The following is a 19,460-nucleotide window of genomic DNA, read 5'->3' as shown; positions in this document are numbered from 1 at the left end:
GCAGTTTTAATGCCAATGAATTCTTTCAACTTTTGTCCAAAAAAATCTTTATTTCATCTTAATTTTTAAAGAATTTTCACTGGATACATAATTATAGATTAGCAACTTTATCTTATTTTAAAGATGTGATTATACTATATTCTGGCTCCTTTTTTTTTTTTTTAGACAGTGCCTCACTCTGTTGCACAGGCTGGAGTTCAGTGGCATGATTAGGGATCACTGCAGCCTTGACCTCTCAGGCTCAAGCAATCCTCCCACTTCAGCCTCCCACAGGTGTGCACCACCACACCTGACTCATTTTAAAATTTTTTATAGAGACAGAGTCTCCCTATGTTGCCCAGGCTGGTCTTGAACTCCTGGGCTCAAGTGATCCTCCTACCTCAGCCTCCCAAAGTGTTGGGATTACAGGCATGAACCACTGCATCCAGCTCTGGCTGCTTTTAAGTTTTTTTCTTTATCCTTGGTTCAGAAGTTGGATTATAATGTGCCTAGGTATGGCTTTCTTGTTTTTATCCTACTTGGGGTTTACTGAGATTCTTGGCTCTGTGGGTAGATGTCTGTGATTACTTTTGGGAAATTATCCGCCATTATATCTTTGAATAGTTTTTTTTTCTGCCTCATTCTCTTGCTCTTTTCCTTCTGAGATTTTAATTACCCTTATTCTGGCTGACAATCTTGTACATAACTTTCATGTTGTTTTCTCTTCTTTCCATTATTTTTTCTCTATGTACTTCAATAGTTTCTATTGCACTGTCTTTGAGTTCACTACTTTTCTGCTGTGTTCAGTCTACTATTAAGCCTATTCAAGGAATCTTTTGAAGTAAAATACACAAACATAAAATTAATAAAGTGTAAAATTCAGTGGCATTTAGTACCTTCACAATGTTGTTCAACCACCACCTCTAGTTCCAAAACATTTTCATCACTCCTAAAGTAAACCCTATATCCTTTAAGTACTCACTTCCTATTCCCGTCTACCCACAGACCTTGGCAACCACCAATCTGCTTTCTGTCTCTATGGATTTATCTATACTGGGTATTTCATATAAGTGGAAGAAAAAATATGTGACCTTTTGTGCCTGAGTTCTTTCATTTAGCATGTTTTTGGGGTACAGCCATGCTGTATCATGTATCAGTACATTCAACATCTGGATCACTAGTGGGTCTACTTCTACTGACTATATAGATTATAGGTCACATTTTCCTATTTCTTCATATGTCTCATCTTTTGATATGCTTATTTTACAGCAGACAGGTCTAGGTAAGCTTCCCCCAAATCCGAGGAAGCTGAGAGGCTGAAAAGGCTGACAAATCCAGTTTCTTAGAAAGAAACATTTAACAGCGACTTGTGAACAGAAGCCCTGTTTGTCTCAGGTGGCAATGAGACAAGATGGTGGACTCCTGTGCCATTACCCCTTAGATCTAGAGTTTTTGTAGCACAGGGGAGGGGGTAGTTCAGAAGGGTTATGTAGGACAACTGAAGTATGATAGCATCAAAGTTGTTTGACCTAAGGACAGGATTTATGGTAAGTACCTGCTCTTACACAAGGAACAACAGATAAACTTGAAATCTTAGAGACCTTCCTGGAACAGGGGTTAATCAGAAGACAGCATAGTAGATTAGCTTCCATAATGGAGTTGGTTTAGCCTACACAATAATGAAAATTGTGCATAAAATGACTATAGATTCTGATACCAATGATTTTATTCATCCTAGAGAGGGAAGGTTCTTTTGTCAGGAAAATCGGTGAAGAGTAATCACTTCAAACCAATTAGAAATTGAGCTAGGTTGGCACTGGGTTATGGGTTTAGTTCCACTCAGTTCTAACTAAAAGTCTTTAGGGCAAAATTTGAAAATAGATTCTTCCCTTTTGGGAGAGAACCTTTTCTCTACCCAGACTTTGTCTCCTATACATCATGAGACTGCAAGATATTTATCTCTGATTTCCAGCCCATCCTCTTAGGCTCTAGTGCCACTCCAGTGCTCAAGAAAAGTCAGTGGAGAGAAACCAAGGTGAGACCTGACTTCAAGTTTAAGGCTTCTCCAAATTCTGATCTTTCATGTCAGCTCATGAGGCTGTCAAAAGTTCTACTACTTTTATCTCCTGATCAGAGTCTCTCTGCCTATAGCAAAAAACAATTATCAGCCCATACCCAGAATTGGCAGATGCCCCACAAAAGGAAAATGGTCATTAATCTCCACTAACATAGAAAGGACTTCTCTCTCCCCTCTCTCTGTATATGTATATATACACACACGTATACGTATATACATGTATTGTTGTCACAGTAGGAGGGAGGTGAGGTATGTTCCTACCTTCTATATCCTGCAGGTTTGTACTCCATTATATCAAGTAGAAATGGGCTTATGAGAATTATATTAATTTTATTAATTCATTCAATTAATATTTATTGTTCACCTTCTATGTGCCAAGTATTGTTCTAAGCACTACAGTTGTTTCAATATTATTATCTTTAGCAGCCATGTGAATAGCTGGATCATTTAGGGAGGTGTAATATCTGGAATGGAACCAGTTTTTGAATAGGAAGTGTATCAAGAGTTCTGTTTTGGATGAGCTCGGTTTGACATATCTATTAGGCATCTAAGTGGAAATATAATACAAGCAGCTAGATATATAAGTAGAATTCAGGGGAGTCTCAATATGAATGAATTTGGGAGTTATCAGTATATGGATGGAATTCAGAGTCATAAGTCTGAATGAGATTATCTAGGAAATTAGTACAGATAGAGAAGTATTCTGTAGTACTGAGCCCTGGGAAAACCCAACATTTAAAGGTGCAAGAAGACAAATCAGCCAGCAAAGGAAACAATGAAAGAGCAGCCAGTGAGAAAGGAAGGAAACCAAGACTAAGGTGTAACAGTAGCCAGGTGAAGAAAACATTTCAAGGAGGGAGTGATCAACTGTGTTGAATGGTGTTCAGTGGTTAAACAGGGACAAAAACATGGCCATTACTTTTTTTGGCAACTGGTGGCCTTAAAGAGTTGTTTCAGTAAAGTGGTAGGGCCAAAAGCCTGACTAAACTGAGTTAAGGAGAAAAATTGAAGGCAAAGAAGTTCTACAAGGATAGGTGCCTGGATGACCTCGCCCAACCCAGTTCTTCCTTCTCCTTCCTCTTAGTTGAAGTGTCTGAAAAAAATCTGAGCTATTTCCTTGTTTTGTAACATTAGTCCTCAGTGGGACAAGTGACGTCCAGAATATATGAACCCAAAGCAGAACACTTTTGGGGTTACTCAGCTGTTGTGCAATGTAGGGTATGTGCAGACAAGACTCCAACCACCTTGGGCACTTTCCTGAGCCTTTGAGAGACCAGCTCACTATGGATCCTAGGCTTCTGATTATCCTTGCTGCCTATCTTTGAGTAATAAGGCAGCTTTTCTTGACTTGTGCAAGTGTCCTGTCTTACTAGACTCATACAATACTGGAGATCCTTTTGTTCCACGCAGCTGTTTCATGTTACTGAAACGGCTGTTGCAACTGGGTCTACTCTAACCCCTGCCAGACTTGTGAACCTTAACAGAGGTATAAACAACTCCGGATAAATTTTACTATTAAAGGGAGTATAGAAATGGGATGTCAGCTGGGAGAACATCAAGGGAGGAGTTTTGTAAAAAATATGAGATTGTATGATATACTTATATAAAACATGTTAGCATAGTAACGGTAAGTAAATTGTTGTGTTTACTATTATTATCTCACTACAACAATCATTTGAACTTTCAGATAGTAGCCCATATAATTTTAGGGCTTTTAGTATTCATATTCTGATTCTTTAAGTTTGGACCAAAAAGGAAAGTTAAATTCTCAGAGAGAAAGTCAAAATCTTGTGAGCATACTTGTGACTGATGACCCTACTCACTATGGACAAGCTTATTCCACTAGAGAACAGCTGACATCTACGATTGCTCAGATATTATGGAGAAATAATTTTTGGCATGTTAGTTTCTCACTATAATTGTTTGAAGAGGGAAAGACTGTAAGATAATGTGTCAAGTATGTCTTCTCATTCATGAATTCAGTCATTGTTTATTAAGCAACTATATGACACTATTCTAGATGCTTGAAACATGGCAATTAAAAATATTTTTACTCTCTTGGAGGTCATATTCTATTTTTTTTTTCTGAGACTGAGTCTCGCTCTTTGCCCAGGCTGGAGTACAGTGGTGCCATCTCAGCTCAAGATCACAAAAGTGATCCCAAAGTGTTGGGATTACAGGCATGAGCCACTCCCTCCGGTCTCTTGGACGTCATATTTTAATAGAGGAATAGATAATCAAGTATGAAAATAATTGGAAAGATAATTTCACATAATGTTGAGTGGTATGAAGGATATACACAGGGTCATGAGATAGAAAGTGACTGAGAGAAGGGTTGGTGAAATTCTATATACATAAGGTAGCCAAAGAAAGCTTTTTAAGGGAAGTGACATTTGGCCTGATGAAGGAGGCAGCCGTGTGCACATATGGGGTTGTGTGTGTGGGGGGGGGGCGGGGGGCAACTTTCTAGGCAAAGGGAACAAACACGCTAAAGTAAGAAGCTTGACTTCTTAGAAAAGAAAGAATGTCAATATGTCTGCTGTATGAGTAAGGGCAGAGTAGTATGAGAAGAGGTTAGAGAGGTAGTCAATAGCCAGATCTGGTATAGGGCTTTGACTACGGTAAGAAGTTTGCTTTTTAAAAAAATGTGGACAACATGCATAACATAAAACTTACCATCTAGATACTTTAAAGTGCACAATACAGTAGATATTAAATACATTCATAGTTTTATGCAACCATCACCTCTATCTCATTCCAGAACATTTCTAGTATGCCAAAAGGGAACTGAGTAACAATTAAGCAGGAACTCCCCATCCTCTTTCCCACTAATGTTTCCATTTCTATTGTATTTGCCTATTCTGGATATTTCACAAATTGAACCATAGAATATGTGACTTTTTGTGTCTGGCTTATTTCATAGCATAATGTTTTTGAGGTACAATCATATTGTAGCATGTATCAGTACTCAATTCCTTTTTATGGCTGAGTAATATTCCATTGTGTGGATATATAACACATTTTGTTTCTCCATTCATCAGTTGATGGATATTTGAGTTGTTTTCACCATTTGTCTATTGTGAATAGTGTTACTGCAAATGCTAGAGTACAAGTTTTATTTGAATGACTCATTATTTAATGGATCATATGGTAATTCTATGGTTAACTTTTTGAATAACAGCCAAACTGTTTCCATAGCCAGCTGCACTATTTACATGCCTTCCAGCCATGTATGAGGGTTTGAATTCCTCCACATTCTAGTCAACACTTATTTTCCTTTTTAGAAATTGGTTCTTATACTCATCCTTGCGGTGTGAAGTGGTATCTCATTGTAGTTTTGATTTGCAATTCCCTAATGACTAGTCAAATATAGGAACACAAAGATTTATCCCTGTTTTCCCCTAAGAGTTTTATGATTTTAGCCCTTATACTTAGGTTGCCACAGCTAATATACACAATGGTGAAAGACGAAAAGCTTTTCCCCTATGATCAGGTAGAAGACCATTGAGTACCATGTTAGCTGTGGGCTTTTCATAAACATTCTTTATCATATTGAAGTAGTTCCCTTCTAGTCTTAGTTTGCTTAGTGCTTTTATCATGAAGGGGTATTGATTTTGCCAAATGACTTTTCTGCATTAAAGGAGATGACTATGTGGTTTTTTTTTCTATCTATGAATGTAACTTATTACATTGATTGATTGTCTTATGTGAATGACCCTTGCATTCCTGGGATAAATCCCATATGGTCATGATGTATAATGCTTTTAATATGCTGCTCAGTATGATTTGCCAGTATTTTCTTGAGGACTTTTGCATCTATCTTCATAAGGGTCATAGGCCTGTAGTTTTCATTTCTTGTGTATTTTTCTGGCTTTGATGGCAGTGTAATACTAGCCTCATAGAATGTGTTAGGAAGTCTTTTCTTCCTATTTATTGGAAGAGTTTGAGAAAGACTGGTGTTAATTCTTCTTTAAATGTTTCTAGAATTTACCAGTAGAAATACCTGGTCCTGTGCTTTTCTTTGTTGGGAGGTACTGATTCAGTCTCTTGTTACAAGTCTATTCAGATTTTTTTTATTTGTGAGTCAATTTTGGTTTCTAGGAATTTGTCGATTTCATCCAGGTAATCTGATTTGCAGTATAGAAATATTAATGGTATTCTTATAATCCTTTAAATTTTTGTAAGGTTGATAGTCATACTCTCATTTTAACTTCTTAAGTAACTTGAATCTTCTTTTCCTTAATCACTATAGATAATGGTTTGCCAATTTTGGTGATCTTTTCAAATAATCTTTTTCATTTTAATGATTATATTGGTTTCCTATTTCCTATTTCATTTATCTTAGCTATTATTTATTTTTTGAGACAGGGTCTCACTCTGTCACCCAAACTGGAGTGCAGTGGTACAATCATGGACCACTGCAAACTTGACCTCTCAGGCTCAAGTGATTCTCCCACCTCAGTCCCTCAAGTAGCTGGGACGATAGGCATGAGCCACAATGCCCAGCTAATTTTTTTAATTTTGTAGAGATGAGATCTCACTGTATTACCCAGGCAGGTCTAAAACCCCTGGGCTCAAGCAATCTTCCCACCTTGGCCTCCCAGAGTGCTGTGATTACAGACATGAGCCACTGTGCCCAATCCTTAACTATAATCTTTATTATTTCCTTCCTTCTACTAGTTTTGGGTTTAGTTTGATTTCATTTTTACAGTTCCTAAAGGTGTAAAGCTGGGTTATTGATCTCAGATCATTCTTTTTTTAAAAAAAATTAGGTGTTTGCACTTTAAAAATATCCCTTTGAACACCGCTTTTGCTGCATCCCATAATTTTTGGTATGTTGTGTTTTTGTTTTCATTTGTCCCTTTTTGTTCCATTAGTTGTTTAAGCATCTTTCATTTAACTCAATTGTGGATTTTTCAGTTTTACTTCTGTTCTTCATTTCTACTTTCATTCCACTGGACTTAGAGAAGACACTTCATATTGTTTCAATCTTTTACAATTTATTGAGACTTGATTTATGGCCCAACATACAATCTGTCCTAGACAATAGTCTTCATGTGCACTGGAGAATAATGTGTATTCTATTGTTGTTGGATGTTCCATAGATCGTCTGTTAGGTTTAACTGATTTAAATGTTGTTCAAGTACTCTATTTACTTCAAAAGCACAGGCAACAAAAGCAAAAATAAACAAATGGGATTATATTAAACTAAAAATCTTCTGCATAGCAAAGGAAACTATCAACAGAGCAAAAAGAACCTACAGAAGGAGAAAAATTTTGCAAACTACTCACCCAACAGGGAATTAATATCCAGACTATACAAGGACCTCATCTCAACAGCAACAAAACAAACAATGTGGTTTAAAAATGGGCCAATGATCTGAACAGACATTTCTCAAAAGACGACATACAAATTGCCAACAAACATATGAAAAAATACTCAACATCACTAAACATCAGGAAAATGCAAATGAAAACCACAATGAGGCCAGGTGTAGCGGCTCATGCCTGTAATCCCAGCACTTGGGGAGGCCGAGGTGGGTGGATCACCTGAGGTCAGAAGTTTGAGACAAGCCTGGCCAACGTGGTGAAACATTGTCTTACTAAAAATACAAAATTATCCAGGTGTGGCGGCACACACCTGTAATCCCAGCTACTTGAGGGGCTGAAGCAGAAGAATCACTTGAACCTGGGAGGCAGAGGCTGCAGTGAGCCAAGATCGTGCCATTGCACTCCAGCCTGAGCAATAAGAGCAAACCTCCATCTCAAAAAAAAAAAAAAGGATGATGTTTGATAGCAACAAAGACACTTCATCTATTGTAATGATAATCTAACATTTACTGAGCTCCTACTATGTACCAGGCACTATTCAAAACACCTTACATGTATTAATTCTCATAACCACTCTGCGAGGTAATAGTATTATTGCTCTCACTTTAAAAATGAGAAAACGAAGGTGTATTGAGTTTAACTTACTCAGGTTCTCACAGGTAGCAAATAGTATCCAGATTTGGTTACAGAGCTAGTAAATGGCAAAGACAGTGTATGGTAGAGCCATACCCTGGGAATATGGCATTAGATTGCATGCCCTTGACCATTACGCTATTCCGTAAGTGAAGGAAGCTACAGTGTAGGCACAAATTTAAGTAGGAGGTAGATTTGCATTGAAAGAATAAGGCTATAACAAAGTACCACAGACTGAGTAGTTTATAAACAGAAATTTTTCACAATTTGGATGCTGTATATCTGAGATCAGGGTACCCTCACGGTCAGGTTCTGGTGAGGACCCTCTTCCAAGTTGCAGACTGCTGAATTCTCCCTGTATCCTCACGTGGCAGAGAGAGAGCACTCTTGGGTCTCTCTTTTTTTTCTGATCTCCTCACCAGATGGAATGTGAACTCCCACAATGTTTGCATCTTTCTTTAAGGTACTCATCACTCTATGTTACAGCTTACAAACATGTTTCTTACCACCCCTATAAGCTAAGATTCTTGAAGGTAGTGATCCATATATTTATTTTAACCTCGTACCCCAATGGCATCTTAGGGAATGTCTTGTAAGTAGTAATGATATATATATATATTTTGCTTGAGGGCATTAACCCCATCCTGAGGACCTGCTCTTCTGACTTAATTATCTCTCAAAGGCCCCAATTCCTCATACTATCACATTGGGGTTTAGGATTTCGACATACGAATTTTGAGGGGGACACATTCAGTCCATAACAATGAGGTTCTCAATAAGAACACATGGACACAGGGAGGGGAACAACACACACCGGGGCCTGTAGGGACGGGGGAAGGAGAGAGCATCAGGATAAATAGCTAATACATGCGGGGCTGAATACCTAGGTGATGGGCTGGATAGGTGCAGCAAACCACCATGGCACATGTTTACCTATGTAACAAACCTGCACGTTCTGCATATGTATCCTGGAACTTTAAATTAAATTAAATTAAATTAAACAATGAGGAGGTTCTTGATTGATTGCCAACATGATATTTTGTTGCATGGCTGTACCATAATTTTAAACCAATCAGTTTCCCATTGATGAACTTTTGTATCCAGGCTTTTGCTATTATAATGATGCAATGAATATAATGAATATTCTTTTGCCTATCTCTTTGAACACATATAAGTATTTCTATATAATAGAGATCTAAAAGTGGATTTTCTAGATCTACATACTTAAAATTTTAATAGATATTGTCAAATGTCCTCCCCAAAGGTTATACTTACTTATGCTCCCATCCAAAATGTACAAGAGTGTCTATTTTCTGTACCTTTGGCAACATTTGGTGTTATCAATTTTTATATCTGACATTCTGATAAGCTAAAAATGACAACTCAACATCTAGTGCCCAGATCTTGGTTTCTAAAAATCATTTCCCAATAAAATGAAGTAGGGATCCATGCAGAAATTATTAATTCCAGTGCTAGAGTAGGGAAAAAACAAGATGAGCCTGGAACATGTTGTGGTGCCAGAAAACAAGGAAGTGGGCAAAAAATGGAGACATAGGTCTAAGAACAGAGGGGCCAAACTGAAGGAGCTCCTAATGGCCAAAGGTAAAAGAATTTGAGCAATGAAACAATGACAATATTAGGTTATAAGCATAGAGTAAAATAAACATTCATGCTGATATAAATATATGAGAAAATAAGCAGGAGATAGGACATCTTCCTTACAGAATTTCAAGAGTGGAAAAAAAAAAAGAAAATCACTGCTGTTGTCTGAATGTGCCTCCCCAAATTCATATGCTGAAACTTAATCATCAATGTGATCAATGTGATAGTATTAAGAGGTAGGTCTCTAGGAGATGATTAAGTCATGAGGGTGGAGCCCTCATGATTGGGATCAATGACCTTATAAAAAGGGATTTGCCCTTTTTACCATTCTGTACCTTTCACCATAAAAGGGAACAGTGTTCTTCCCCTCTGGAGGATGCAGCACCAAAGTGCCATCTTGGAAGGAGAGAACAGCCTTCACTAGACACTGAACCTGTCAGCACCTTGATCTTGGACTTCCTAACTTCCAGAACTGTGAGAAATAAATATCTGTTCTTTAAAAATTACCCTGCCTCCATTTTTTTTGTTATAGCAGCACAAACAGACTAAGATAATCCCCACTAGGCAAACACTACAGTAATAATTGCTACTATGAAGAACAATTGATGAATACTAAAAGTAGTGGGCAAGAATATGATGGGAAACAGAATATTTGAAGAGTCTCAATGTATCTTCCAGAAGATATTTAGTAATTGTAAAGAGGAAAGTGATAACTTTACAGTAAAGAAATACAGCAACACCCCTTTAACCAAGTGATCCAGGTTAACATCACCAGTATTAAAAATTATCCTCATATATGTCCTGATATAATGCACTAAAAGGGGCTAAAAACACTTTTGTGGTATTCTCACCAAAAACGCAAAACATGAAAAAACATTACACAGACCCTCATTAGGGACATTATACAATATAACTGACCAGTACTCTTCAAAATTGTCATGGTCATCAAAGACAGAATGAGAACTGTCACAAATGGGAACAAAATAAGAAGATAACAAAATGCAACGCAGGATCCTGGATTTGATCCTGGATCAGGAAAGTACATTAATGGGACAACTGGCAAAATTCAAATAAGGTCTAATATAGTTTAATAGTGTTATATCAATATTAGTTTCCTGATTTTGATAACTGCACTATAGTTAAGTGAAGATGTTAGCATTAGGGGAAGCTGAGTGAGGATACATGGGAATGCTCTTATTATTTTTGCAACTTTTCTATAAATCTAAAAAGGCTTTTAAAAATGAGAGCCCACTGTCTTAATTTGCATTACTACTCAGCATTTGTCTTAGTTTATTGGTCATTTACATTTTCAACAAATTTCCTTCTCCCATTTTTTTATTGGATTTTTTTTGTATACTAAAAAGTCATATACATTGTACACTAAAAAATTAGTTCCTTGTATGGGATAAATATATTTTCCAGTTTGTCTTTTGAGTTTTCCGAATGGTGAGCTTATGTGTATATGTATATACGAATGTTTTCCTTTTCTTTTTTTTAGAGACAGAGTCTTGCTATGCTACCCAGTCTGCTCTTGAACTCCTACCCTCAAGTGATCCTCCTGCCTTGGCTTCCCAAAGTGTTGGGATTACTAGCATGAGTTATCGTGCCTGGCCTATGGATGTTTCTAACTGATTTCTGCTGACCTGTGGGCAGAAAATAAAGAATAATAGCAAAGTGGTTTTAAGTTTTCAACTGTAATCAAAAGACTACAGAATAAAAACACTACTTAATAGAAATGGCTGTCTCTCCAAGTTTTTTTTCCCTCCATAAAAATAACATTTATTTAAAAAAATTACACACAGTAAATTTCATTCTTTTTGGTGTACAAGCCTATGGGTTTTGACAAATGCACATACTTATGTAACTACAATACAAATACAGAAAATTTCCATTATTAAAACAAATTCCTTGTGCGACCACTTTGTAGTCAAGGAGCATTCCAACCTTAACCCCTGACATCCACTGAAATTTTTTTCTCCATCCCTATTGTTTTGCTTTTTGAGAAAATCATATGGATGGAATCAAACAGTAAGTAGCCTTTTGAGTTTGGCTTCTTTTACTTAGTAAAATGTATTTAAGATTCATCCACGTGGCTGCATGTATATTTCATTAGTTTTTATTGCTGAGCAGGATTCCACTGTATGGATATACTACAGTTTATCTATGCACCAGTTGAAGGATATCCTTCATTTTTATGTTCCTTAATTGCAGTGGTCTTTAGGTCTAGTAAAAAGCAGAGATGAGATTTTTTACCTAACAACAGGAAGCAGTTCCTTCTAAAAATGTCCAGCTTAGAAGTATGCCCCTGGTAACATGCAGGAGGCTACACCAGGATAATTTATTCCTTGTCACTTAAACAATGTCTGAAATTGGAGTGTTAATCCTAAGTAAGCAGTGTATCAAAGGAATAGGAGTTTGTTCTGAGTAGTCAGATAATATCACCAGAGTAGGCCTGAAAAATATTCTGGAAACCATGCCATTGGCAGAATTAAAAAAAAAAAATTTAGTTAAAAAAATGCGAGAGAGAGAGATCCAAGATGGCTGATCACTAGCAGCTCGGGCTCCTAGCTCCCAGTGAAAGCGCAGAGAACGAGAGGACGCCACACTTTCAGACGAATATTTGTTGCTCACGGACCAGGAGATTCCCAGCAGAGAAGCCCCACGTGTCGCCAGGGCGACTCTTGTGGCCAGCGCGGCGGTTTTGCTGGTGCCTTAGCGCGCCAGTTTTTGGTGCAGAGTCCGGATATTCCCGGGCAGAAAAGCACCATCAATCTTAACACCGCCGTTTTGGCTGGCGCAGTGGACTGCTCAGATTTCGGCGCTGGGAATTAACAAGTTGGACGTCTGCTCAGAGACCTAGTTAGAAAGTCCGTAATTACAAAGACAACAGACGGATAAATACATAATGAAGGGAAGAAATCAGCGTAAAAAGGCAGAGAATACTCAAAATCAGAATGCCTCTCCCTCTACAGGGGATTGCAATTCCTCATCAGTAACGGAACAAGGCTTAATAGATTACGAGTGTGTTCCAATAACAGAAGCAGGCTTCAAAACGTGGGTGATAAGAAACTTCTGTGAATTAAAAGAACTTGTTCTAACCCAATGCAAAGAAACTAAGAACCTTGAAAAAAGGTTTGACGAAATGTTAACGAGAATGGACAATTTAGAGAGGAATATAAGTGAATTGATGGAGCTGAAAAACACAACACGAGAACTTCGCGAAGCATGCACAAGTTTAAACAGTCGAATTGATCAAGTAGAAGAAAGGACATCAGAAGTCAAGAACCAGCTCAGTGAAATGAAACGAGAAGACAAGATTGGAGAAAAAAGGATGAAAAGGAATGAGCAAAGTCTCCAGGAAATATGGGACTATGTGAAAAGACCTAATTTACGTTTGATAGGTGTACCTGAATGTGATGAAGAGAATGAATCCAAGTTGGAAAATACTCTTCAGGATATCATTCAGGAAAATTTTCCCAACCTGGCAAGGCAGGGTAATATTCAACTCCAGGTAATACAGAGAACACCACAAAGATATTCTTCAAGAAGACCAACCCCAAGGCACATAATTGCCAGATTTATTAGGGTTGAAATGAAGGAGAAAATACTAAGGGCAGCCAGAGAGAAAGGTCAGGTTACCCATAAAGGGAAACCTATCAGACTTACAGCAGATCTCTCAGCAGAAACCCTACAAGCCAGAAAAGAGTGGGGACCAATATTTAACATCCTTAAAGAAAAGAACTTTCAACCCAGAATTTCCTATCCAGCCAAACCAAGCTTTATAATCGAAGGAAAAATTAAATCCTTTGCGAACAAACAAGTATTTAGAGAGTTCACCACCACCAGGCCTGCTTTACAAGAGCTTCTGAAAGAAGCACTATACATATAAAGGAACAACCAATATCAGCCTTTCCAAAAATATATCAAAAAGAAAAGAACATTAACACAACGAAAAATTTACAGTAACTAATGGGCAAAACAGCCAGCTAGCATCAAATGCTAGTATTAAAGTTATATATATTCTAATCGGATAAAAAGCCAAAACCCATTGCTATGCTGCATCCAGACCCATCTCACATGCAACGATACACAAAGACTCAAAACAAAGAGAAGGAGGAAGATTTATCAACCAATCAGAGAGTAAAAATAAACAAATAAAAAGCAGGAGATGCAATTCTCGCCTCTGATAAAGTAGACTTTAAAGTAACAAAGAACAGAAGAGGCAAAGAAGGACATTACATAATGGCAAAAGGATCAATGTAACAAGAAGAGCTAACGATTTTATAGATCAACGAGACAGAAAATTAACAAGGACATCCAGGACTTGAACTCAGACCCGGAACAAGTAAACTTAATAAACATTTATAGAACTCTCCACTTCAAATACATAAAACATACATTACCACCTCACACCTATTCCATAAGTGACTACATAATTGGAAGTAAATCACTACTCAGTAATCGCATAGCATTTCATAGGTTTAAATGAAATATTGGTTGGCTGTTCCTTCCTGTTTACATCAAGTATAATTATTGGTATAAAAGAGGTTTTCAATACCCATTACTAAACTGCATTCTAGCCTGGGCAAGAAAGCAATACTCCCATTCTCTCTCTTTCTCTTCCTTTTTCCTCCTCTTCTTTATTCTTTTTCTTTCTTTCTTTCAAAAAAAAAAAATGCTGAAAAAAGTAAAAATCACCCCGAATCACATCATGTTAAAAATTTTACAAAGTGAAAGTCCTCCTTCAGCCTGTTCAATCCCACTTCCAAAGGTTTACAACTTCCTATGTCTATTTCCCAGCTTTTTCTTAATTTATTCAGAAATATCTATATATACATACTATACATATATTAATGCTTTTGTATAAAAATGTATTCATACTATATATATTTCTGCATCTTGTTTTTTAACTTAATACACAACCTTGGACATGAGTACAGGTCATAATATATTCATAGATACACTTCACTATTTTAATAGCTGCATAGTATTGTACTAAATAGATGTGTCATAAGTTATTTACCCATTTTCCTACCAATGGACATCCCTACTTTTGAGAGTTTTATTGAGATATAATTAATACACCACACAATTCACCCATTTAAAGTGTACAATTCCTGGTTTTTAGTATATTCAGAGTTCTGAAATCACCACAATCAATTTTTGAACATTTTCATCAACCTCTAAAGAAATTTCATACACTTCAGCTATTACCCACAGCCCTTCCAATTCCCCCAAACTCTGTGTCAGCCCTAAGCAACCACTAATCCACTTTCTATCTCTATATATTTGCCAATTCTGGATACTTCATATAAATAGTATCATACAATATGTAGTCTTTTGTGACTGGCTTCTTGCACTGGGCATATTCTGAGTTCTTCCATGTTGTAGTATGTGTCAGAAGTGTTCCCTGCTCTTCTACTTTTTGAGAGTTTGTGAAGAACTTGTATTATTTTTCATTAAAACTTTTTTAGAATCCATTTAAGAAGCCATTTGAGCCTGGGCTCTTCTTTATGGGCATCTTTTAAAATACTCATTTAACCTATTTACTTGATACAGGTTTATTCAAATTTTCTATTTCTATATTGGTTTCGGTAGTTTGTATCTTCCTAGGAATTTGTCCACCTCATCTAGGATAATTTATTGACATAAAATTATTTATAATATGCTTTCATAATCTTTTTTTTATTTCTACAAGGTCAGTAGAAATGTTCCCTCCTTTATTTCTGATTTTAGTAATTTGATTCTCCTTTTTTCCTGGTCAATCTAGCAGAAGGTGTGTCAGTTTTATTGATCTTTTCACAGAATCAACTTTTGGTTTCACTGATTTTTCTCTACTTTTTTTTACTCTATTTCATTTGTTCTCATCTAATCTTTTGTATTTCCTTCTTTCTCCTGGCTCTAGGTTTAGTTTGCTCTTCTTTTTCCAGGGTCTTAAGGTGTAAAGTAAGATTAGTGCTATGATCTTTCTTCTTAAGTATAGGCATTTATAACTATAAATTTTGCTATAAACATTGCTTAAGCTGCATCTTGTAAGTTTTGGTTTGTTGTGTCTTCATTATTCATCTCAAAGAATTTTGTAATTTCTCTTATGATTTTTTCTTCGATGGATTGGTTATTTTTTTTTTTTTTTTTTTTAGAAACAGGGTCTTGCTGTGTTGCCCACGCTGGTCCTCAATTCCTGGCCTGAAGGGATCCAAGAGATCCTCCCACTTCAGCCTGGCAAAGTGCTGAGATTCCAGGCGTGAGCTACTGCATGCAGCCAGTCACTTACAAGTGTGTCTGATTTCCACATATTTGTGAGTTTCCCAACTTTCTGTTATTGTTTTCTAACTTCATCCCATGTGGTCAGAGAACATGCTTTGCCGATTTCAGTCCACTTATATTTATTAAGGCTTGTTTTATGCTTTAACTTATGGCCTACTTTGGAGATGTTTCATACGCATTCTGATGTTGATGTATTATACATATGATGTATTATATATATGATATTTCATATATATCCTGATGTTGGGTGGAACGTTCTACAGATGTCTTTTATGTCAATCTGCCTTATAATGTTCAAGTCTTCTATTTCCTAGTTTATCTTCTCTCTAGGTACTCTATTATTGAAAAAGGGATATTGAATATTCCAACTCTTTTTATGGACTTATCTATTTCCTCCTTTCCTTTCAGTTTTTGCTTCATGTATTTTGGGATCTGCTGTTAGGTGCATAAATATTTATGGTTGTTACATCTTGCTGATGGATTGACCCTTTTATCATTTAAAAATTTTACTCTTTATCTCTAATAATTTTTTTTAAAGTCTATTTTGTCTGGTATTAGAATAGCCACTCTAGCTTTCTTATGGCTTTGTGTGGTATATTTGCTTTCCATCTTTTACCTTTAATCTCTTTCTATCTTCTAATCTAAAGTGTGTCTCCGATAGATGGCATGAAGTTGAATCAGACTTGTTCTGACAATCTCTGCCTTTTGATAGTACTGCTGAATCCATGCACATTTACTGTTATTTTGATATATGAAGATTTACGACTGCCATTTTACTGTTTGAGTTCTCAATATGCCTCAAGCTTTTTGCTTCTCCATTCCTTCTTTTGCATTGAGTATTTCATAATGTGATATTTACATTTCTTTAATAATATTTTTGATTTTTTTAAAGATATTACCTTAGTGGTTGCTCTAGGGCTTACCATACACATCTTAACTAAACTAACAGGATTCAGATAAATACTAACTTAATTCCAATGTAACAATCCTATTCCTATATAAACCCACCCCCTCTTTGTGGTATTATTGTTATATATGTTATTTCTATACATTATAAAACCTAACACACATTATTATAATTACTTAATATAATTTTACATCTTTAAAACAAGCTGAGAAAAGAATGTTTATAGATTTTTTTTATATTAAACTTATTTCCTATTTCACGTTCTCTCCATTTGTTCCTGTCAATTTGTGTTACCATCTGGAATCAGTTCTTTAGTACAACACAGTTTTGCTTCCACTAGCTTCTTTGCCCTGTTATTCACAAATATATATTTTATATGTTATAGGCCAAACAATGCAACTATATACATATTGTTTTATACAATTGCTTTTTACATTAGTTGAGAAAAAAAATGCATAGATTGTTTCTGATAACTACATAATTATTTTTGCCTGTGCTCTTTTGCTGCATGTGCGTAGATTCAGATTACTGTCTGAGGTCACTTGCTTTCAGCCCAAAGAACTTCCTTTTGTATTTCCAGTAAGTCAAGTCTGCCAGCAACAAACTCTTTTAGATTTTGATTATGTGAGATGTTTTAATTCACCTTCATTTTTGAAAAATAGCTTTAATGTATACAGGATTATTGGTTGACAGTTATTTTCTTTGAACACTTTGAATGTGTTATTCCACTGCCACTGCCACTGTTTCTGAGGAGAAGTCAACTGTTAATTTTATTTGAGTTCCTTGGTAAGTGATGGCTCATTTTTCGTGTATTGCTGCCAAGATTTTATTTTTGGGTTTTCGCATTTTTCTTATGATGTATCTGTTTGTAATTTCTTTTTTCTTCTGGGATGTGTAGGTTAATGTCTCTCATCAAATTGGGGGTATTTATAGCCATTATTCCTTAGAATACTTTTCTGCTCCTTCTTTTCTCTTCCTTTTTTCCTGTACTCCCATTACAAATATGTAGGAATGCTTAATGGTGTCACACAGGTTCTATACTCTTGCTCAATTTTATTCATTCTTTTTCTTTCTGTTCTTCAGCCTGGATAATATATCTCAGTTCATCTTCACAACCCAATGAGGTAAGCAGCATTATTATCCTCACTTTATAGATGAAGAAAGCGAGGCTCAAATTAAGTGACTTGTCAAGGTCACTGAATGTTAAGAGTGGCTGTACAGGTCTGACTCCAGTTTGTACTATTTCCTCTATATATATTGTCTTTTTATTTTCCAGAAACCATAAAAAACAACTGGGGGATTTGTGACTGGCATTCTCTATCTAGAGGACTCTTTCTTCTCACTTCCCTTTGGTATTCTTTGCTAGTATGTTCCTCTTCTAAAATTCATATGCCTAATATTTAACATATATTAGACATTTAATCAATGTTTATTGCTTTGAATTCAATGATTACTCAATGGTTGCTAGCTTAAATGGCTATGAGAACACCAACATTTTGATCTAAAAGATTTTACTAGAAAAATATATAGCTTTTTGAAGACTGATAACTTGTGGAGGAAGCATTCATTAAATATGTCAACTGACTTATGAAACTATCATTACTGATGAGAGTTCTGATTTAATAGCATTTGTTGATGCTTAGGCCTGGGGTCCTGCTCTTTTATTTACTAGGTGGAAAAAATATGGACAAATGGGCTCTAGTAAAGAAATATTTCAACATTTAATTAGTTTTTTATTTCTGTATATAGGAAGCAGTCTAAGAAAGAATGTTATCCCTAGGGACAAATATTGAGGACCCCAGAAAAATTATAAAGATTTTTAAAAATCCTTAGGAATAATGCCTTGTAATTTATCCTGAGAAAATAATACTCTTAGCACTCTACCCTTCATACTCAGCATATCATCTATCCCATATAGTTTTCGATTATATAATAGAAAATATTTTCTACTAGTTCTCTCCAAAAGTTGAAAGGGGTTTCCTGAATTACTTTTTTCCCCTCCCTCAGTTAGTTTTTCCTCTTCAACTCCAAACAAACTGATGTCTATACATAAATCCTAGATCCAAGATTCCAACACGAGAAAGACCATCCAAGACCCACGATCTATATATATTCTAGCTACCACTTATTTCTGTAGTGCTACCTGTAGCACATGATATGAGAGAAGTAGCTTGGAGATTTGACCGTTGCTTTTTGTTCTTTCCAAACTCTATCACCAGTATTTTCCCACGTAGTTTATATCCATTTACTAGATGCAATGCTTGCCATGCTATCTCCTCATCTAAAAGAGAAATAATAAATATCAATTTACATAGGACTTAATAATTCAATTCTATTCCAGGTCTAGTTTTGGTTATTTTGCCTTGGAGTTAAATGTAAGCTATAAGGCCATATAATCATTTGATTTTATCATTTTTTCTATAATCTCCCATTTGCATTATTCAGCAAAGTTAAACTAATGGCTAAAAATAATAATAAAAACTCAAAATGGGTGTTTGAGGGTGTCTCCTAATTCAAAGAAATAAGTAGAGAAACAAGGATATAGGCAGTGTGCTAAAGAATTCTAAGCTATTAGTAATTATACACAAGCCTCTATCTTAGGTAACTGATTATAGGTACTGTGAGAACCAAATCATTTTCAAAATGAGTAACACAAATAAAATA

General features: G+C 36.0%; 1 protein-coding gene across 2 annotated transcripts in view; it reads right to left on the bottom strand.

The window, feature by feature from the left end:
- Positions 1 to 7,036: 7,036 nt before the first annotated feature.
- Positions 7,037 to 19,460, bottom strand: part of RBM41 (RNA binding motif protein 41) — a 60,602-nt gene continuing 48,178 nt past the window's right edge. For both annotated transcript variants that reach the window (XM_012451680.3, XM_012451679.2), the window contains one exon: positions 7,037 to 19,077. In XM_012451680.3, the coding sequence (XP_012307103.1) occupies positions 18,911 to 19,077 (167 nt within the window). In that variant the 3' untranslated portion in view covers positions 7,037 to 18,910. The remainder of the gene's footprint in view (positions 19,078 to 19,460) is intronic.

The sequence above is a fragment of the Aotus nancymaae genome, unplaced genomic scaffold (assembly GCF_030222135.1).
Source record: "Aotus nancymaae isolate 86718 unplaced genomic scaffold, 86718_ANA_hifiasm-v0.15.2.pri h1tg000004l, whole genome shotgun sequence".
NCBI classification, from domain to species: domain Eukaryota; kingdom Metazoa; phylum Chordata; class Mammalia; order Primates; family Aotidae; genus Aotus; species Aotus nancymaae.
The sequence above is the reverse complement of the archived record's forward strand: the minus strand, read 5'-3'. Positions and strand labels throughout refer to the sequence as shown.